The sequence below is a fragment of the Artemia sp. Qi Xiang Cuo genome, chromosome 16, assembly GCF_049724085.1.
Source record: "Artemia sp. Qi Xiang Cuo chromosome 16, ASM4972408v1, whole genome shotgun sequence".
In the NCBI taxonomy this organism is placed as follows: Eukaryota; Metazoa; Arthropoda; class Branchiopoda; order Anostraca; family Artemiidae; genus Artemia; species Artemia sp. Qi Xiang Cuo.
In genome coordinates this window covers 12,121,868-12,145,274 of record NC_142809.1, presented here as the reverse complement: position 1 = coordinate 12,145,274, position 23,407 = coordinate 12,121,868, and the positions used below count along the sequence as shown (strand labels likewise).

Sequence of the window (23,407 nt, the reverse complement as noted above, 5' to 3'; positions counted from 1 at the left end):
CACATTGAACAGTGAAAACAAATAAGCAACACCAGCAACACCGTCTTTTCATCTATAAAATTTCAACAACAACAACCTTTTCATTCTCTAAGGAATCAACTACATTTTCAAAAGAAGCCAACAACTGCTTAAGCTGTTTGGTTCCAGATTTTTTTATCTTTTCTATTTATTGATTTTCTCCCCAAGTTTCTTTCTTCTTTAATTTGGTGCCTGCTATTCAACTTTATTGAATTTAATTTTAATGGTAAAGAACTGCATATGCAGTCGTGCAATTTGTGGTAGCATCGCACGTCAAATAAAAAAAAAGAAGTAAAAATTGGCGAAAAGTCTAAAAATAGATGGCACCAAATAGCTTGTGGAAGTGTAGTTTCCCTTTGAAGGTCTAGTTGTCTTACAGATTCAAAATATTATTAATGCTAAATTTTTTTTGTTATCAAGTAGTATCAGATTTAACTATTAGTTTTTTAGTATTTATTATCATGTTTCAGCGTTGCAACGCTGGCGAAAATAATTTTGAAGTAACCCAAACGAAAATTCTTAGAAAACCTTGGTTTTCAGGTATTAAAATGCCTAATATAAATTTATTTTAGTAAATTATATTATTTTATAAAACAATTATCTTATTAAAATTTCTTTCTATTTATTTTATTTTATTATCAAAAATTTGTTTTATTTCACATCATTTATAAATCATTTAAAATTTGTTTTGTTTTGATGTCCTTGGTATTTTAACGACTATAATAGGATTAAGTAGTCTAAATAATTTTTGCGATAAGGGTTGTGGAGTAGTCCCAATATCCATGCTAATCACCAGTCCTGGAGCTAGTTCAATTTTAGACCTATTCGAAAGAGGGTTCTAATATTACAATGCAAAATTAAAGACTTCTGCAACATTTTTTTCTCTTTCGAGTGTATCACAATTTAGAAGTATTGAATATTTTCAAGGGAAGTGTATCTAATCCGAACCCTTGTTCTCGTTTTGCTTTGCAGATACTTATTAGACAGTCGTAGCTGGCGCGGTCGTCCGCGGTTGGGGTAGGAGGATGTCTTAAATAAAGATGTAATTGAAACGGAAACTTCCTGGGAGGGTGTAAAGAAGGAGGCTTTGAATAGATTGGGATGGAGGAGCGTGCGCAGCTGTGGTGGCATCAGGAGGCTTGGTGCTGCGATGTTGTTTGTAGTAGCAGTAGTATCATCTTAACCAAAATAAAAGAGTGTATCCAAAAATTTTGTAATTTTGTAGCATTTTGGGTTAGATGTGTTTCTGTTATTCTCTTTCCCTCTCTCTATTTAATCTAATTTATTTTAATCCCTACTAATCATCAGGCTTATTTTTTAATTAATGCAATAAAATTTCAGGAAGTGTTAATATAAATTTTAATTGATAATTTTTAAATGAATAATTGTTTTAATAAATAAGTGTTTTGTTAAATTAAAGAATTTTCAGATAGGTTCTTTTTTTTAGCTCCAGAAGTACTGGGACCAGAGAAGTATGACAAAAGCTGTGACATGTGGTCACTTGGAGTTATTATGTACATCCTGTAAGTGTTTAATTCTTACTAGCATAAACCGCTACTACTATTAACAATTCCACGTGGCACCTAGCATCCTGAGGTCAAAACCTCTGCGGAGGTTCCTGCTTCACCCCACATTTCTCAAAGCTTCAATCTTTACTCCTCCTTTCTATTAAGCCCCAACCTCCTTTAAAGTCCGTCCCTTGACCTCTGCCTCTCCTCTTCGTTAACATTTCCCTTGTTCTGTGTTCTTAGTGTTCCGAGCTTGCTGCTGGATTTCAGAGCTACTATGATTCCTTGTTCTAGGTTCTGAGTTTTCCATGGTTTTTGCTACTTATCCAGGATGCTTTTAATAATTGTTCTAGTGTTAGAATTGTCCATGCTTTCTTCCTTTTATCCAGTATGCTTTGAATCATTGTTCGATGTTCCAAGTTTTCAATGTTATCCTCCATTTATCCAGGCTACCTTTAATCATTTTTCTCGGTTTCAAGTTTTCCATGCTTGTTGCTATTGTTTTGAAATTAGCAACTTAGAATAGTCTATAGATTGGTAATTGCAGGTAAAAAAAAAAAGAACAAGCTAAAAAAAGCTTATAGATTGTGAATGCTGTATTAGAAATGGAACCTTGACTTAAATTTGACTTGACTTATTATAAAAGAAACAAAAAGAAATTATGCACTAGAGATAGTCCGAAATTCTGAAATTATTCTTCAGCTTGATCAGTTACCTAAGAAAAAATCTGGTAATATCTTGTGAGCTTCGTTTCGTACTACTTCAAACTCATATAATAAACAACGAAACCACGAAAAACAATAGGCAAATCTTTTTGCAAGACGGTGAAGATAATTTGAATGAATATTTCGGCCCTTTGTCCAAGGGCCGTCCTCAGCAAAACAAAAATATATAAAAGAAAAAAGACTCACAACAACATACAACCAATCAAACCGAAAATCAAATTTTTTTTCAAAACATTTCTGGCATCCTTACTCCAGCAAAGTTCAACCAGGGCTGATAAAAGGTAAGGTAAAACAACGCGATTCAATGAGATGAAAGAAAAATAATTTAAAAACATGTCCTTATTGCTAATCCAGCCTTTTTGGCAACTAACCTCAAAGGTCTTTTTGGGACCGGTTCTGTGTTAATGTCTACTGGTTTTTTAAAATATTTTGTAAGATTATTTTTAATTAAAGTTGTGTATACAGCATTTAGTGTATACTCATATAATCTGATGCAGTTTTTGTTTATTCCTCTAGGTTTTATACAGATTTCAAAGAGGCCTTCTTGGATAATTTTTTTTTAAAACAGCAAAATATACACCAATGAGGAATTATTAAAAATAAAATAAAAAAAAATAAATAAACAAAAACAAAAAATAGAACAAAGTCTAGTCAACGTCCGCATGGTATAAATGATTTTCATGCAAGTGTAAAGCATTTTTGCATATTTACATCCCCCCCCCACCCCCGAAAAGTCAATGTCAGCAAGAAAGCAGTCTCAAATTGAAATATTCTCTGTTAGTTTAAATACACATTATAATAGGTTAAATTGCGATGTGCACAACACCAAATCATTCAACCTCTGTGCAGCAATTTTTTTCTAAAAATCCTGTAGAAAATATTTTCGGGTCATAACAGGTACCAACGTGTTTTATATGCATTTCATAATCCTTTTCTCCGAAGAATCCTGAAAAAAAAATCTGAATTAGTCATTTATTAATCATTATTTAATAAGCATAATTAAGCAATTTAAAACCAAATAAACTCCCAGTTAATACATAAATATATTAAGTTTATAATTTGTGTGTTCCTTGATTAATTAATCGATTATAATTAATCAAGTAATAATGTCTAATTAATTAAGTATAATAATTAAGTATTAATAATTAAGTATAAATTTTTCTAAATCAAGATTTTGGCTCTCTGCAGATAAATACAAAATCAGACGCACAATAACTTGTGGATCATGAACATTTCAGACACGTTTGCTTAAAATATATTCTATTTTATTACTATTTTTAGAACATTTTGAGAAAAAATGTATCATGAAATGTGTGAGTATTAAAACTAAAATTAAAAACCAAACAGTTCTAGAATCATCATTTTAAGGAAGTTCAACCAGAACTGAAGAAAAAAACACGAAACTCATTCGGCAATTCATTCGGGCATGAACTCGTTCGACAATTCATTCGGGAATGAACTCATTCGGCAATTCATTCGGGCATGAACTCATCCGGCAATTCATTCGGGGATGAACTCAGTCGGCAATTCATTCGGGCATGAACTCATTCGGCTATTCATTCGGGCATGAACTCAGTCGGCAATTCATTCGGGCATGAACTCATTCGGCAATTCATTCGGGGATGAACTCAGTCGGCAATTCATTCGGGCATGAACTCATTCGGCAATTCATTCGGGCATGAACTTAGTCGGCAATTCATTCGGGGATGAACTCAGTCGGCAATTCATTCGGGCATGAACTCATACGGCAATCCATTCGGGCATGAACTCATTCGGCAATTCATTCGGGCATGAACTCAGTCGGCAATTCATTTGGGCATGAACTCATTCGGCAATTCATTCGGGCATGAACTCAGTCGGCAATTCATTCGGGCGTAAACTCAGTCGGCAATTCATTCTGGCATGAACTCATTCGGCAATTCATTCGGGCATGAACTCAGTCGGCAATTCATTCGGGCATGAACTCATTCGGCAATTCATTCGGGGATGAACTCAGTCGGCAATTCATTCGGGCATGAACTCAGTCGGCAATTCATTCGGGCATGAACTCAGTCGGCAATTCATTCAGGCATGAACTCATTCGGCAATTCATTCGGGGATGAACTCAGTCGGCAATTCATTCGGGCATGAACTCATTCGGCAATTCATTCGGGCATGAACCCATTCGGCAACTCATTCGGGCATGAACTCATTCAGCAATTCATTCGGGCATGAACTCAGTCGGCAATTCATTCGGGCATGAACTCATTCGGCAATTCATTCGGGCATGAACTCATTCGGCAATTCATTCGGGCATGAACTCATTCAGCAATTCATTCGGGCATGAACTCATTCGGCAATTCATTCGGGCATGAACTCAGTCGGCAATTCATTCGGGCATGAACTCAGTCGGCAATTCATTCGGGCATGAACTCATTCGGCAATTCATTCGGGCATGAACTCATTCGGCAATTCATTCGGGCATGAACTCAGTCGGCAATTCATTCGGGCATGAACTCATTCGGCAATTCATTCGGGCATGAACACATTCGGCAATTCATTCGGGCATGAACTCAGTCGGCAATTCATTCGGGCATGAACTCATTCGGCAATTCATTCGGGGAGGAACTCAGTCGGCAATTCATTCGGGCATGAACTCATTCGGCAATTTATTCTGGCATGAACTCATTCGGCAATTTATTCTGGCATGAACTCAGTCGGCAATTCATTCGGGCATGAACTCATTCGGCAATTCATTCGGGCATGAACTCAGTCGGCAATTCATTCGGGCATGAACTCAGTCGGCAATTCATTCGGGCATGAACTCATTTGGCAATTCATTCGGGCATGAACTCAGTCGGCAATTCATTCGGGCATGAACTCATTCGTCAATTCATTCGGGCAAAAAAAAAGAATCAGAGCGTGTTTTTAATGCGATTCTTGCTTTTTGACAATTCAGCTGCCAAAAGGTTGATGGTTTCAGGACTACTTTTTTCTGTTTGTCTTGGTTTTGTGCAGATTTCTGTGATGCTGATTTGGATAAGTGTTTACATATTTTGCAATCTCCTATTTAAATTAGTTTTTTACTTTATAGGAATATCCTACATTCTTTTCAAGTCCTCTGTATGTAATCTGAATATTTGTATCATTGCGTAATTAGGCATTATTCTACAATTTGCATAAATTTAACTTGCTTTGATTAGATTCGGTTGTAAAATATTTAGGAAGCTTTTCCACGGTAAAGTTGCCTATTGCCCCATAGATGACATACTTTTTTCAACGGCATAGATGTATTTTCCTCATCTATTTCATCTCTTTCATCAGTATTACTTACTTTCCAGTTTATGGAAAGTAAATAATATTGGATTTGTGCGCTGGATTTAGGATCCTTTGTCCGAGAGGAGGAGGGTTCGAATCCTAGTGTACCCAATTATTTGGTTTTGGACGGGGGCCAGTGGCGTGACTCTCTAAGTCTAGCCAGAGTTTACCCAGCTTTAAATGGGTACCTGGAGAAATCTGGGGAAGGTAAACAGGAAGGGTGTGCGAAAGCACAGGATGGTTGGCCTCCATTCCCCCATTGCACTTCCTGGCTGAAGGGCCAAGAAACGGAGATCAGAACCGCCGGTAGGGGCTGTAAAGTCCAATGCCGTATTCTTTACCTTACATTCTTTACCTTTCCAGTTTATGTGGGTATCCTCCATTCTTTTCAAGTCATGGTCAGGCCATGTCCCCTGGAATGAAGAAGCGAATTCGAGCTGGTCAGTACGATTTTCCTGGTCCAGAGTGGAAGGCCATTACTCAGGACGCAAAGGACCTTATCAAGGGACTCCTTCAAACAGACAGCGAAAAGCGGTTGACTATTGATCAAGTAATGCAGCATAAATGGATTGCAGTAAGTTTTGCAGTTTTAATACTCTTGTGTGCAGCTAAAACTGAAGCATGTGGTTACTTTTTCATCCTTTTGCACTGTGTGCCCCTGTATTGCACCAGATGCTGTTTTTGAGATGTCTAACGAGGCGTGTGGTAACTGATACCTCCTATTGCCCTGTATGTTCCCCTATATTGCACCAGATGTTCATAAAAGTATCTTTAAGATGTCTAATGAAAATATTTGACGTTTTTCTTCTTTTCCAATGCTCAGAAATATTTTGTAATTAACGTCAATGTCTTTCTTTTTATGGACAAAGTGCAATTAAAGGCGGTGAGGATCTCTCGTTGGTTCACTGATTGCGTGGCATTGTAGTCATGCGGCGATGATGTTCTATTACTTTTTCTACATGCAACCAAAGCCGTTACTGAGGGGGGAGGGGCAATCGGGTTTGCTGCCACGGGTGCCGCAACTGAGGGATGGGGCTGGGGGAATTCCTACGTTGATCAAATTATTCGCTTTTATTTGTATTTGATTTTTTTATTATATTCGAGCCGGGAGAGGGTGCTCTGATATAATTTCACCAGGGCACCACCAACACTAGGAACGGCTCCGCATCCAGCTATAATTGAAGCATGTGGGAGCTTTTATCTTCCATTGCCCAATATTTATGAATATTCACACAAATACCTTTTAGCATATTTGGTCTTCTGTTTATTTTTCAAAGAAGTAACAACATCCAAGGAAATAATATAAAATTATGAAAAATATAAAAAATAATAAAAAAAAATTAATATAAAAATGAATAATATAACATAAAAAATATTATAAAATCATATAAAAAATAAATAATATAGGAAATAAAATAAAAAATTAAAAGATCGTAAAGGTTGAAAAAAGAGAAAAAGGAAAAGGAAGGAAACCCCATCTGAAAAAGTCGTCATCTTTATTTGGCTTAAAAAGGATATTTACATAAAAAATATAGTTGCATTTTATTTGAATCATGTATCAGAAGATCGTATTTGTATCACTTCTTTTGAACTTGTACGTTGTTTTGTTTCAGCTTGGTTGAAAGTGACTATTATCCTAAGGAGTGTGTCTAGAACTTTGACAAAATAACAATGATAGTTTTTCAGATGTTTTCTTTCATTATCTCTCTTTTTTCTTTTTATATACCTATTTTCATCTTGAACCCTCACAATCTGGTTAATAAGACCTGATTCGTATTAGCGTAGCTTAGGGTACCAGACCCTACACTAAGCTAAAACGTGGTGTTCAAGACCTGAACACACGTTAGAAAAAAACTAAAAGGGTTATTTAAAACTTAAATTGCTGAAGTACTATTTATGTTATACTTAATAGTAATATTTATGTTTCTAATAATATAATAATTAATTTTAGTAATAATAATTTGAGTTACGTTATATTAAATGTATTAAATTTAAATTATATTATATTAAATAGTCAAACACTAACCGAACTAGTTCATTAAAGAATCTTTACTTTTAAACTTCTTAACAAGGCCTGATTCAGGGTTTTCTCCGTGTGGGGGGGGGGGTCAAATTCTTCACAAATGCGTCAAAATTTGTTTATACGCAATTGTTACCTTTTTACGAGTCGGCCAAAATTTGGACACAGCCTTGCTTCTTAAGATAAATTAGGCTTCTCAAGTTTTTTAATCTAGAAATAATTTTGGCCAGTGGTTACCAAAAATACTCTATGCTAAAGAACCTAGTAGAATAGACTATACAAATTATAGAATATTATATATATATATATATATATATATATATATATATATATATATATATATATATATATATATATATATATATATATATATATATATATATATATGTATAAATTATAGAAAATTATAGAATAGTTTACTCGAAATAAAAGATGGATGCCAACCTTCATTTACATTACTCTTGCACTATGTCTGACACAAAAACCAATTAAAAACAAGCTTATCTGAAATACCATTCATCGTGTATATATAGAAATGAAAATAAATAGTGTTACCTTGTTCTACCTCAGTGTCTATAAGGATTTATGTAGGTCAGTTATTATTTGTCTATATTTTTCAGATGAACAAGTCTCTAATAAACAGAGAAATAAACAGCTTAAAATTCGGATTTTGGTTGATAATTATTGTAATGTTGCTTTCCTAAATCATAAAAGATTTCTTTGGTTGCTGGCAAATATTCAGGCCACATTAGGGGGGGGGGGGTTGAGCCCCCCTTCCCCGAAATATTTTCTGAAGTCGTAAAAACGTAACAAAATGCATAGAAATTTTTTTTATGCGTTTATAAAAGTTTTATGTGTAACCCCCCCCCTCGGAACAAAAATCCGGGAAACGGCCCAATAAGTTTAATAAGTGAATAAGCTCATAAAATAGGTCGATTTCAGTCACATATTTTTGTTCTTTCCAGGATTGGAGGGAGGGGGCTTTGAACGGCCTTAGAAACTCATTTCAGTTTTTTAACACTGTTTAATAATGTTCAGGCAAACAGATAGCTTAGATATGGAAAAACACTGAATTATTTAGGTTTTTTTTTTAAACCTTATTTGCTGCAAATTAAAATCTAAATAAAATACAACGTAAATAAAATATAACGTAAATAAAATACAAATGAAATAAATTACAAATGTAAATAAAATAAAATAAATCAAAATAACAACTATGTGTGATAACTGTAGCTATTGAAATTATCCTTAGAACTTGCTATTCTACTAATGAAAAAGATTTAGCTCAAATAAATCTGACTACTTTAGATGTTATCGATAAGTCAAATTAGTAAATAAATTCATAAAACAAGTCGATTATAAGGTCGCACATTTTTTTTCTTCCAGGTGTGGGGGAGGGGGCTTTGAACAGCCTTAGAAGTGTATTTCATTTTCTGGCACTTATTGTTGACTCAAAGTAAACAGATAGTTTAGATATGAAATTATTCCGAAATATTTTAAGTTTGTTTTTAACATTCATTTGTTGTAAATTGATATATAAATAAAAATACAATGATGTGTGATATATGTAGCTACATATCCTATATACATCTGTAATATTTTTGTATATCTGTCATTACATATTATTTCTTTTTCAAAATTAAAAAGTTTATAACAATTACTATAGTGTGCATCTGTTTAAAAAATTAAATTACAAGATTAGTTTAAAAATTAATTCAATAAAAATTTAATGAAAAATTAAAAGATTTTAAAAAAGCAGAGCATTTGGGCATATTTTAGTCTATTTCTATTGTCTTGATGAAAAGTTTTACCCAATCATTATGTATATGCTGTTAATTCACCGACTGTGTTTCCCTAGCAATGTACTGCGGTTCCTGCTACTCCTCTCACTACCCACATCATTCTTCGGGAAGACGGTGACGTCTGGCCTCAAGTGCAAGAGGAGATGACAAATGCCTTGGCAACAATGCGCGTGGATTATGATCAAGTTAATTTGAAGCCAATAAATTCATCTAGTAACAAGCTCCTGTCGAAAAGACGAAAGGGAGCTGTGGCTCCCATTGAAGAGGAGCATATGGCGGTTTCGTAAATATGGCTCTATTCTTGAATGTGATATAAGTCAAGTGCAATTTATAAAGAGGGTGTTGGCATTTTAGGCGTGGATGAAGTTTTTTCTTTAATTTTTTCATAGGTTAATGAACACATGGAAACACTAGTCTTTTGGGCGGTGTTCGTAGGCTAGTTAGCGGAACATGATTAGTCTTCGAAATGACACATGCGATTATCATAAGCGAATAGAAGCCGCTGGTGGGAAAAATTCAAATTCAAATTGTTCCACTCGTGGCTGAAAAGCAAATGGCTTTAGATTTGATATTTGCGATTATCGGTGGGAAATAGAGGCCGCTAGTGCAAAGTACTCCTGGCTACTAATTTTTAGTGTCAATTTCAAATTGTTCCACTCATGGCTGAAAAGCAAATGGCTTTCCATCTGATATTTGCGATTATCAGTGGGAAATAGAGGCCGCTAGTGCAAAGTACTCCTGGCTACTAATTTTTAGTGTCAATTTCAAATTGTTCCACTCGTGGCTGAAAAGCAAATGGCTTTCCATCTGATATTTGCGATTATCGTAGGGAAATAGAGGCTGCTAGTGCAAAGTACTCCTGGCTTGTGGTTTTTAGCGCCAAATTCAAATTGTTCCACTCGTGGCCTAAAAGCAAATGGCTTTTCATCTGATATTTGCGATCATCGTTGGGAAATAGAGGTCGCTAGTACAAAGTACTCCTGGCTAGTAATTTTTAGCGCCAAATTCAAATTTTTGCACTCATGGCTTTAAAGCAAACTATAGATTTCTCTGTTTTCCTCATTTTGTCAATCACAAACTGACTAGTGTTTTTGAATTTCTTGCAAGGTAATAACTGAGACTCAATGATTAATACTAGTTTATTGAGGTAATCTGATTACATGCTTCCATTTGAAACAATGGAAGCATGGTCAGTTTTCAAATAACTTGCTTTTTCAGTTATTCGCAATAACTTTCACTAGTCGGTCTCCTCGGCCAGCTTTTCGTTCCAGAATATTCACGACTGTGGTTCCTTTGCTGTACACGATTTTTTTTGCAAATATTGCAAAAAATTGCGCACTGGTGTACTGAAGGATAACCGTTTTTGGAATTATCAAAATTTAAAAGAAATTTAGTCTTTACAAAGTGGACCTGAAATTTTTATTAGTAAGTATTTTTTTAGTCAAATTAACGTAGCCTATTATACAAAAAAGGTTATTTACAAATTTATAAGCCATGTACTCAAGGGTAAATGTTTTTGGAATATCCAAAATTTAAAAGAATTATAGTTTTTACAAAGTGGACCTGAAAATGTTATTAGTAACTATTATTTCATTCAAATTAACGTAGCCTATCATACAAAAAGGTCATTTGCAAATTTTAAGCCACATCCTCAAGGATAAATGTTTATAGAATTCCCAAATTTTAACAGAAATATAGTTTCTACAAAGTACACCTGAAAATTTTTATTAGTAACTATGATTTAATTCAGATTAACGTAGCCAATCATACAAAAAGGTTATTTGCAAATTTTAAACCAAATCCTCAGTGATAAATGTGTAAATGTGTATAAAATTCCCAAATTTTAAAAGAAATATAGTTTTTACAAAGCAGACCTGAAATTTTTATTAGTAACTATGACTTCAGTCTAATTAACGCAGCTTATTATACAAAAGAAAATCATTTACAAATTTTAAATTGCATCCTCGATAATAAATGTTTGTAGAATTCCTAAATTTAAAAAAAATGTGGTTCGTACAAAGTGGACCTGAAATTTTTATTAGTAACCAAGATTTCAGTCAAATTAACGGAGCTTATTATACTAAAAAATTATTTACGAATTTTAAACCCTGTACTCAATGATGTTTGTAGAATTCCTAAATTTAAAAGAAATATAGTTTCTACAAAGTGGACCTGAAGTTCTTATCAGTAACTATGATTTCAGTCAAATAAACGGAGAATATTATACAAAAAACTTATTTACAAATCTTAAACCATATACTGAAGGATAAATGTCTGAGATCTCTACTTTTAAAAGGAATACAGTTTTTACAAAGTGAACTGGACATTTTCAATAGTAACTATGATTTTGATCAAATTAACAAAGCCAATCATACAAAAGGTTAAATTTAGATAATTTCGGAGACCACATTGCCTTTCCATGACGATAACATGAAAGTCCAAAATAGGGATAAAATCCTTTTTAATAGACAGTGTATAATACATTTCACAAAAAATACCAGATATTTCGGTCTCATATACAGTGACCGTCATCAGTAGTAAAACTGTTATCGTCATGTTAAGGCAGTGTTAGATAAGTCAAAAAATTTTACTAAATTTCGGCCGATTTTGTAAAATTTCTGCCCAAATTTTCGTCTTCGGCGAAAATTTTACCGAATACCAAAAACGTTGGGTGGTTATTAACAAGGCATTGCAAAGAAAATACTATCCTTACCTGAATAAAAAGATGCAAAAGAGATACTACAGAGGGAATCTCCCGCCTATATTCTCCCTTTAGATTTTGAAAAATACCTTTTTAGGGGGTACTTTCCTAAGTTTTTTTGTATGCTTCCATTGAAGAAAAAACGAAAAAAGACGAACTTTTGGAAAGGCAGTCGTACAGTCACTGTATATGTGACCGAAATATCTGGTATTTTTGTGAATTTCTATATACTGTCTATTAAAAAGGATTTTTTCCCTATTTTGAACTTTTATTTTAAGGTTAAATTTGCAAACTGTAATAATGTATGCAAACTTAATTGCTCAGACCTTGTTAATTGCAGGGAATTTTTAATGACTTTGGATGACTTAAGTTGAATATCTTTCAGGTAGAGTTGATGAGTGATATATCTTAGTACCTAATCTGTTCCAAAAAATTTTTGTTGAAGTAAAACGGATGAATAATCCAATTTTATCAAATTTTTAAGTAATGGTTAGGGATAGCTGTTTTTTTTGGGGGGTCGGGCCATTTGAGGGTATGGTTATGGGTAGTCCCTTGGTCTCTTGTCCTCTCACAAATGGCGTTTCTTGCTGCATGGGTTTGCAATTCGCACATTCTGTGTTTGATTCTTTAAATTCAGACACGCTTGTCTGAGGGTTGTTTAGAATTACGAGCTTAGAATTGTTTGTTAAGCTTTAATTTTGTGCCATGCGTATTATTTTTTATAGGAGGGGGGGCCTGCCTTATGTATCTTTATGTTCATTAATCTATGCTGTAATGCCAAGTTTAAATTCTGAAACTTCTTATTTTCCCTAATTTCTTTTATTTATATTTTCTTTCGAAGGTAAAATAATCTCTTTGTATTTTTGATTTATTAATTTGGACCTGGCTAGGAAATAGTTTATAGTCAAAATATTTTAGATTCGCGTTTAATTAGTCCGAAAAAACTGTTTATTTTCGCTATTTATAAATAATTTTGAGTTTGTAAACCATCATTATAATTTTTACTTTTTGTTTCCGTGCAATATTGGCTACTTCAGTGTCACACTGTTCTGACAGAAGGCGCCCTTTTTGCTAAGAGAAAACAAGTAGGCGGCGCCCCTGTGCGAATTCGGCAGAGTGTGCAAGGCAGAATAAAATTATCTAGACTAGTACCACAGCTCAAAATAGAATTTACCTATATTTTAAAATTTAAATAAAATTTTATTGCCTGGAGAAAGGGATTTTTTAACTTTGATCCAAAACACCCTTAAACGTTGAAGCTATGAAAATCTTCAACTTTGACCTTGGAAGGAAACCGAATATTCGCCTACACGAACACATTGCTAATTTTTATTTGGTCGACGTGAAATCCAGCTGCCGAAGCGAATTTCGCCTCCTGTCAAAACCTAGCTTCAGTCCTAAAACTATTTAGAGAATCAGCATAAGTATTTTTGCTAAAACAAAGTGACATATAACGAATAAAATTCCGTATTCCGTATAAACGTATGAACGTATAATAACGTATAAAACGAATTCCGTATAAACGTATTCTAACGAATAAAATTCCGTTATTAAATGAAGGATGCCTACCCTCCACCGGTAAAATTTACATATCCTTTTTAGTCCTTTTATCCTCAAATATGAAGCAATTGAAATTTATTCGAAGTTATGCGAAGAATGTGAAGCATGAAAAGTTGATAACTAATTTGTGGACAAGATATTAGGGGGCAGTGTTTTTATTGGGCCGAACTTCTTAATCATTTTTATGAAGTTTTAAGTATAGTAAAGGTACCTTCAGGGAGGAGCCATTGGGTGATAGCTCCTTGGGAAATATCGAAAAAGTATCAAAAGAAAAAATCAGAAATACTCCCATTTAAAACCTAATAAAAACAAAAGTTCTTGTTGTGCTTGTCGTCATTTCCAAGAAAATTTCCTGGTGATGCTCTTAAGTCAGAGGTTTTTGATTTATATAGAGAGCCCTTGCTTGGTTTTTCTTACTAGCTTGCATTAGAACTTGACTTTGAATAATATTATTATTTGATTTCCATAATTATTCATCATATTGTTCGTGAAATTCCTTTTAAGTTTTCTATACCTGGTCTAGAAACTGCTCTTTTAACGGATTTACCCCCCCCTTCCTTCGGAAATTTCAAATAGCTGGCCTAATATTTGTAGTGTTAATGAATTGTACCTCCCCCCCCCTCTTGCCAAAAGAGAAAGTTCGTGTCAGTTATTAACATTTCAAAAAGTTGAAAAGTCAACTGTTTTCTGTTTCTGTGTTCAGAAAATCGTTCTAAAAATATTTCTGTGGTCATAAAATGTTTAAAAGATTGGATAATAGATCTTTGACAGAGGAGAATAGGTATATTAATAAAATTATTATATCCTTGTATTCAGGGGGTGGGGGATTGTCTGCGGGGGAAATAGCCTAGAACCTTGTATTCAAAGATAGAAGGGGGCTCCCAGCTTTTTCTGTCCCCTGTAATACCATCATTCTTAATGTCTGCTTTCAAGAAGTGTTCAACTCGCCTATTGTTTACTATTTTGAAAAATTTACACCCCCCCCTTCTCCAGGAGAAAAACAGGCATGGATGCCTGCCATTAATATTACATAAAGCTTCAAACACAACTGTTTTCTGCTTTTTGGCAATGCTTAAGAAATCAAAAATGGATCCTACCTAAAAGAATCTGCTTTGACTTAAAAACGGGTCCGGTCCTGACGGAATGGATATACAAATGTTTACAGTAAGCACAACAATTACACGATAGTTCATAAAACAGTGTGTTTTATTTAGTACAAACCGTGTAGATGCCTTAAATGGTTTTCTTCGTTTCAAGAGGCTATATTTAAGAAATCATGAAGGGCTATTTTCTAATTGATATTTTCTTGTTGTGATTGTGCGATTTGGATACTCGTTCTGTGCTTTTTTTCTTTAAAAACTAAATTGGAACTTGAAAATTGTTACTAATAGGAATTATAGGCTGCATCAGTCATCAGTTTATCAGTCATCGAGTCATCAGTTGAATTTATGTATTTCCTTAGAAATATTCCTTGTATGCATGTTAATTTGTAAGATACTTCAGTTAAGTTCTGGATATTTTAAGACCGTTTGGAAAAATTCCTTGGTACCGTTAAAATGGTTGGTTTGAAATATAAAATTTGTGTATTCGTCGTATTTTTTTTTAACACTGGACACAATATTATGGGACAAAACTCTGGGGCTAACTGTGGACAAGATAGTTTTTTTTTGTTTTTTTTTAAGAGTAAATGAAGTTCTGTCTTAATTGAGATAAAGATGATTTTTTGCCTCTAATTGTTTTTTTTTATGCCTTATGTTTTTCTGTATTGACCCAGGTTCCAATATCGCTTATTGGAATTAATTGCAATTACTTGTTGATTAAGCGTAATTATTATGCTCGTATTTATTAGTAAAAATTAATCTTACGTGAGTATTCGAAAATCAAAGGAATAGTCGAAGTCTAGTGGGCTTCCTTTTCTTGGTAATTCCAGACCCAGAGATCATACCCGCCTTTAGGAACGAACATACTGTAGTTCTGACGCAGGGACCTTAGTAGTCAAGAAGCGTCGTTAATCCGACTACTTACTTTCTTGTCTAGTGGTCTGACTTTACCTCTCACCACGCCTGTGTTGTTCCTATCGTACCAAAAACTATATATGAAATGAAAAAACTTTTAAGTTTTTTTTTAAGTAGCTACGTATTAGAAAATACGGAGAAAATTTTTAGAAAATTTTTCTAAGTAGCTTCGTAGCACCTTTTAAGAAAGGATCTAACAGGAAGATTTTTAATTTATCCTGATAGATAAATATATCAAGAATATTCTATCTAGAGAAGACGAATTACAGTTTATTGAGCTCTGACAGACAGTACGCAATGCAAAGATTCTAATTGCCTATTGAACGCAAAAAATTGCAAAAATCAAATGCAATAAGCTTCTTGAACGTTAACTAGTTGAGAAGTTATTGGAAAAATAAAGTTTTGAAACTTGACCCCTGCTCATTTTTCAACAGAAGTTCCACCGTAGACACGTACTCTGAACTTTCTTTTCACGAAAAGCAAAAAAACAGGCGAATTATAGTGGAAATTAAGAAATTTCACTGAAAATGACAAAAAATACCGGAATTCAGAATGTTTAACGTTCCACGAAAAGGAATTAGTCAATGCCGGTGAACAAAAGCATTACATTAAAGCATTGTCTTTAATGTCTGTCTCAGAATTCATTTATTGTTAGTATATTTAGTTTTTTCGTCATTATTTTCGATCTAGGACAATGGATAACACAAAATTATTATGATTTTACGGGCAAAATTTGTTGCTATCTGCCATTTTGTGACTGAATATAGCAATAAGTAATTACTGATCATAAGTGATAATTGAATTACGGAACATCCCCTTAATTTTGAAACCTATTCAGTATGAATAGGATAATTTCCTAAATTTGATACTAAAGGCCTTTCACGATTTTTAAGATTTTTCTCACTCAAGGATTTTGAATATAATATCGACCATGTAGCTGGTAAATTAATATCAAATCTATTAGTGTGTCTCCTGTTAGAATTTTGTCATTAAATTTGCTTTTTATCTAGTTTATCAATGCATGAAGTTAAAATTTAGTTATAAAATATATTAAATAAGAAAAAGATTATGTTACATAATGTTGACAGTGGCGATAATAGAGGGGATTTTTTTTTCTTTCCTCACCCTCCTAGATTTTGAAAAACAAGTTCCCCCCACCCCTAAATTCTTGTGAATTGGTGCCATTGGAAGTTGACCAATCCAGGATCATTAATGGGAATTTTAACGTAAAATTTAGAAAAAAAAATTCGCATCAAGTAGAAGGGCAATTTGGTGTGTAAACTTTACTAAAAATCTTAGCAGGGCTAACTACTTTAATAGTAAAAATTTCTGGATAAATTAGGTTTTATATGTATTTTTTTTTCTATTGGCAATTTAGTTGTCAAATCTTATATTGTACTTAATAGTGCGTTCGGGCTTTCCAAGATTACTTATCCGAGAGCCCGATTACTTATTCTTTGATTTTCATGAGACGTATATGACGTCATAGAATAGTTGTATTACTAATCCAGGATAACTTAGGATATGTGACATCATATATAAACAAAAATTTATTCTTCTTAAAAAAAAAATGGAAAAAATATGTGAAACTAAATGTAGAGATAAAAATACGACAGTAATTATGAAAGTCGGCACACCTTCAGGGGTTTCTAAATAAACTATGTTTATAGTGGAGTACATGTGGTTAATGTTGTTATTCCCCTAGAAGCCTAAATTGTTTCAGTTGACGGATAAGTATTTGTTGTTATCTTTTACGGATTATATCCCGGAAGTTAATATTAACCAGATTACTCGGATAAGGGATGCTCGAACGCACTATTAAATTTTTGTTTGCAGACTTGAAAGCGTTTTCGTGCCATCTATTTCAAATTTTTAGTGCCTTAAGAATTTTATTATATTTGCTGTCCGAGTGAATGTTTTTCTTCCTGTTTTGTGAAATATTAAATAAAGACGTTTAGAAAACTCGATAATAAGATTTACTTTATTGATATATCGAGGTCGTTAAGGCCAATAGACGTACCTGACTTTCAACCAAAAGTAAAGAACAACACTAAAACTTAAAACGAACAGAAATTATTTCGTATAGAATTATTCCTTATGTATATTGAGGAAAGGTTCGTTCCCGTCCTCAATACCTTTACTCTTCACATTCAAGTTTTTTTTTAGTACTTTTAGAAAAGCTTCTTATTTTAATTAAACAGCCCTTGTGTTTCAGGAGTCGTTCTTAAAAAAAAGGTACAAATAATCAAAATTTTGCGTAAAGAGTTAGGTATTGGGGAGGAGGCGAACCCCTTTATATATGGAATAGTTTCTGTTCGTTTCAAGTTTTAATGTTGCTCCTTACTTTTAGTTGAAAAACATGTTGTTGTTTTGTATTTAATCTCAGATCGTTCTTTCAAATAATACCAGGAACTATGTCTCCCCCTCCACGAAAATTTCCGGACAATTCCTCTAGAACATCTCCACATGCACAATTGAGTCAGCAAAGAGAACCCAAGACAAATAGATATAATTTTGCAATTTTCCTCTAGAACATCTCCACATGCACAATTGAGTCAGCAAAGAGAACGCAAGACAAATAGATATAATTTTGCATAGGAATTCTGTCAAATAACTCTAGTGTAAAATTTCTCATGGAAAGCACCCCCCCCCCCCCCCCGGAGACTTCCCTTCCCGCGAAAGTCTCACCGTGGAAACCCACCCCCTGCAGAAAATCCCACTAAAAATGTCTGTATACTTTCCAATGAACTATACTATGCGTAAACAATGGGATAATTTTACAACTTACAACCCTTTCCCGGGGGGCTCTGGGGGGGGGGGTCATGTCACCCTCAAAGGCATAGGTATTGGATCTTTTAACTATTCTGAGCAAAATGACTATTTCAAAATTTTTCATCGAACGACTTAGGGGAAAAAGGGGGCAAGGGAGAGGGACTAGTTGCCCTCCAATATTTTCGGTCACTTAAAAGGGACACTAGAACTTTGATTTTCCGTTCTAAAGCGCCCTCTCCCGATATTCTAGAACCATTGGTTCGATACGATTACCCCTGAAAAAAAAAACAAATTAACATGCATCCGTGATGTTTCTTCTGGTGAAAAATACGAAATTCCCCTTTTTTGTTGATGGGAGCTTGGAACCTCTACAGTAGGATTGTCTGATATGCTGATTCTGGTGGTGTATTTTTCATTAAAATTCCTTGACTTTTTGGAAGCATTTCTTCCCTTTCTCGAAAATCAAGCAATTTTCTCGAGGCTCGTAGCTTTTGATGGGCAGCACTAAACTTAATGAAAAGGATTTTTTTTTGGGGGGGAGGGGGGTTACACAAAAAAAAACTCAAAAACGCATAAAAATTTGCCTATGTTCTTTTATGTTACGTTTTTACTAGCCGGAAAAAATCCCCCCCCGCCCCGAAATTATAGAAGGTATATATATAGAGTAAGCATAAAAAGCCAATTCTTTTAACGTATCTGTTGATATCAAAACTGTATTTTTTAGAGTTTCAGTTACTATTGAGCTGAGTTATTCCTTACATACAGTTCGTTACCACGAACTGTTTGAAATCCATCAAGTCTGAATTGACCTTACTTTAGCCTCGCTGCTTCATAAATGGATTATTCAATAAAGCTTGAATGTTTTTCTTTCTGTTTTGTGAAATATTAAAATTAAAGACTTCAACAAAATCGATAATACGACTTGTGTTGTTAAGGCCAATGGGCGTATCTGACTTTAAAAATCATCAGGAGGTCAAAATTAATCTAACAAAACTGTTTTAGCCTTGCTGCTTCATAGGTGGGCTATTTAGTGAAAGATAAATCTTTTTCTTCCAGTTTTACGAGATACTAAAACAACGACTTTTAGAAAACTTGATAACACGAATTAATTTATAGATATATCGATGTTATTATTGCTAATGGGCGTATCTGACTTTAAAACCCATCAGGTCAAAATTAACCTTACAAAGCTGCTTTAGCCTTGCTGCTTCATAGGTTGGTTATTGATTACAGAGGCGGCCTTACTGGTGCGCGGGGCGTTGTGCAGCCGCCACTGCACGGGGCCTGACGTTGAGGTCATAATATAGCGGGAGCAATAATAATGTAGCCTCCAGCGTTAGCGGTAGCAGTGTGATTCCTAGGGTTCAGCGGGAACGTTGTGGTTTTGACAAGAGGGCAGATAATAACCACGCAGCGACGAAGGGTGCTGCATCCTTCTATCGCTTATAAGTTATTCTCTGCGCAGACAGTAGAGTTTGCTCTGCGGCATTTTGCGTTATGAAAATGAATATATTACGTGTTTAAAAATACTTTCACGCTGCAATAAAACTAAAATAGGACATAAATATGACGCTTTTTCTGTGAGGCCCCTCTTAAAGTCATCAAATCACTCATGTGATTGTAATTCGTGACATAATTGGCCCTGTTAGTGCAGGGGCCTGCTAGGTGCGAGGCTTCTGTGTGGTCACACCACTTGGCACCCCCAAAGGCCGGCGCTCATTGAGTGAAACTTGAATGTTTTTCTTTCTATTTTGTGAAATATTAAAATTAAATACTTCAAAACAATTGATAATACGACTTATGTTGTTAAGGCCAGTGGGCGTATCTGACTTTAAAAATCATCAGGAGGTCAAAATTAATCTAACAAAACTGTTTTAGCCTTTGCTGCTTCATAGGTGGGCTATTTAGTGAAACATAAATCTTTTTCTTCTGGTTTTGCGAGATATTAAAACAAAGACTTTTAGAAAACTCGATAACACGAATTAATTTATTGATATATCGATGTCGTTATTGCTAATAAGCGTATCTGACTTTAAAAACCATCAGGTCTAAATTGTCCTTTAAAAGCTATTTTAGCCTTGCTGCTTCATAGGTTGGTTATTGAGTGCAGAGGCGGCCTTACTGGTGCGAGAGGCCTTGTGCAGTCGCCACTGGGCGGGGCCTGACGTCGTGGTCATAATGTAGCGGGAGCAATAATAATGTAGCCTTCAGCGTTAGCGGTAATAGTGTGATTCCTAGGGTTCAGCGGGAACGTTGTGGTTTTGATAAGAGGACAGATAATAACCACGCAGCAACGAAGGGTGCTGCATCCTTCTATCGCTTACAAGTTATTCTCCGCGCTGACTGTAGAGTTTGCGCTGCGGCATTTTGCATTATAAAAAATGAATGTATTACGCGTTTAAAAACTCTCTCACGCTGCAGTAAAACATAAATATGACGCTTTTTCTGTGAGACCCTTCGTGAAGTCACAAAATCACTCACGTGATTACAATTCGTAACATAGTTGGTCCTGTTAGCGCAGGGGCCCGCTAGGTGGGAGGGCCCGGTGTGGTCACACCACTTGCCACCCCCAAAGGCTGGCGCTCATTAAGTGAAACTTGAATGTTTTTCTTTCAATTTTACGAGATATTAAAACAAAGACATTTAGAAAACTCGATATTACTTTATTCGATATATCGATGTCATTAAGACCAATGGGCGTATTTGACTTCACAAACCATCAAGTCTAAACTGACCTTACAAAGTTGTTTTAGCCTTGCTGCTTCATGGGTGGGTTACTCACTGAAACTTGAATTTTCCTTCCTGTTTTGCGAGATATTATAACAAAAACGTTTATAAACTCGATAACACGAATCACTTTATCAATATATCGATGTCATTAAGGCCAATGGACGTATCTAACTTAAAAAACATCAGGTCTACGTTAACCTTTGAAAGCTGTTTCAGCATTGCAGTTTCTGAATCTTACGGATTTTTTTTTCTATAATTATTTATTTTTTACTGAATGTGTATTCACTTCATTATTTGTTTTTTGATATATTTGACATATTTTGGATGTTTTTTTGACATATTCTTAAAGGTATAATTGTGATCCTTGGCTTTTTATTTATTTATTTATTTTTTTTTTTAGAACGGTATTCAGAGACAGGTTTCAATGTAAGTTTAGTTCGTCTCTCATTATAAAACCTACTTGCATCTGACTTATAATCAGCAGAGCCTCGGACTCCTTTTTTTCTAGCGCATTTACGACTTAAGTTTTAACTACAATTCAATTTTTAAATTTACTTGTATTTTTAAATTATCACTACTATTAAATCTTTTAAGTATTAGGTCTAAACAACTTAAAGTTAGAATGATTCGTAAATGTTTCGTATTTTAAATACGGTTTGATTTTCAAATTTACTATTATTTTTGAATTACAATTAATTTCAAAATCTTTTTAAAGTTTTAAATTTAGAAAATTTAAAGTTAGGACAACTCGTATATGACTTAATTTTGAAATTTACCGTTATTTCTAAAATTACCACTAAATTCCTCAAGCTTTAAATTTAAACAACTTCAAGTTAAAATAACTCGTAAATGACACGAACTTGAAACATGATTTGATTTTCCCATTTACCATTTTTTTTATTATTATTATTACCATTAAGTCCTCAGAGTTTAAAATTTACCATTTCGATTTCTTTCTACAGAAAAACGACATGATAAAGGTACGAAATTTGTTTTTATTATAATATATTATACCACAGTAAAGAGGCGGATATTTGAGGGGCAAAGCCATCACAAAAGGGTCACTGGGAGACTGACTCCCAAATAAAATGCTTACTTTGACTTAGGTCTTCCCACGCCGGCTGGCGCATAAGGCGACAACGTTGCCTCTCCGTGGCGACCTCTCTCGTGCTTTTGACCAAAGTTCTTCGAACGACGATTTCAAAAGCGCAGCATCCTTCTAATGGCATTTCCTAGTGTTGTCTTCTGTCGCCCACGTCGTCTGATGCCAGATGGAACCCAACACCACTAGGCGACCCTCACCCATCCGCACCACGTGACCCCAATATTGCCATCGGTTAGTTACAATTCTATCGATCACGAGCGGCTTCTTTGTCTTTTCATGCATAGAGGTGTTAGTGAGCTTATCAATCCATTGGATACCAAGGATGCGCCGAAGACAGATGTTCTCAAAACCCAAGATTTGCTTTTCCAGATGATTAGTCAACGCCCAAAATTCGCAGCCGTACATTAGTACGGAGAGAACGTTATTATTGAAATGCCGGAGTTTGAGCTTTAGGGAGTATGATGGATATCTCCACACATTTCTTAGTTTATTGAAGGCGCTTCCTGCGCATGCAATGCGTGTAGCAATTTCTGGCTCAAGGCTACCATCATATTTAATGACACTACCAAGGTACTTGAACTCATCAACTGTCTCTAGTGCATCTGATCCGATTTTAAGCGGTGGATTACGCAGGGTATTGACGCTGTTTCGCATGACTTTTGTTTTCTGTGTACTGGTTGACAGACCAACTCTCCCGACCATACTGGAGAGTACCGCGATATCATTTTATAGCTCCTCTCTTAAATGAGATAGGAGGGTTCTATCATCAGCAAAATCACCGTCACAGAATGTGCGGTTTTGGTTCAGCTGAATTCCACCTCTGAAATTACATGATCGAGGTACATAGTCGATGAGAATAGGAATTAACACTGGTGAGAGGATACATCCTTGATGGACACCGGACTTCACACTGAACCATGCGGTAGGGTCCCCATCATCAGTCCGTACAACACTTAAATGATTCTCGAATAGCCTGACAATCATACAAACAATCTTATCGGGGAATCCATAATACCGAAGTATTTTCCCTAGTGAGTCTCTGTGGACCGAGTCAAACGCTTTCAAAATGTCAATGAAGGCAACAATAATCTCAGTCTGCCATTCGTTTGCTTCTTCTATGAGTACCCTCAAACTGAATATCAAATCAGCTCACG

General features: G+C 34.7%; 1 protein-coding gene across 1 annotated transcript in view; it reads left to right on the top strand.

Annotated features, from left to right (window-relative positions):
- MAPk-Ak2 (MAP kinase-activated protein kinase 2) overlaps positions 1-17,613 on the top strand; it is a 59,394-nt gene extending 41,781 nt beyond the window's left edge. Inside the window, exons 5-7 of the mRNA XM_089102626.1 lie at positions 1,466-1,541; positions 5,912-6,122; positions 9,427-17,613. Coding sequence (XP_088958752.1) covers positions 1,466-1,541; positions 5,912-6,122; positions 9,427-9,657 — 518 coding nt within the window. The 3' untranslated portion in view covers positions 9,658-17,613. The remainder of the gene's footprint in view (positions 1-1,465; positions 1,542-5,911; positions 6,123-9,426) is intronic.
- The last annotated feature ends 5,794 nt before the right edge of the window (positions 17,614-23,407 follow it).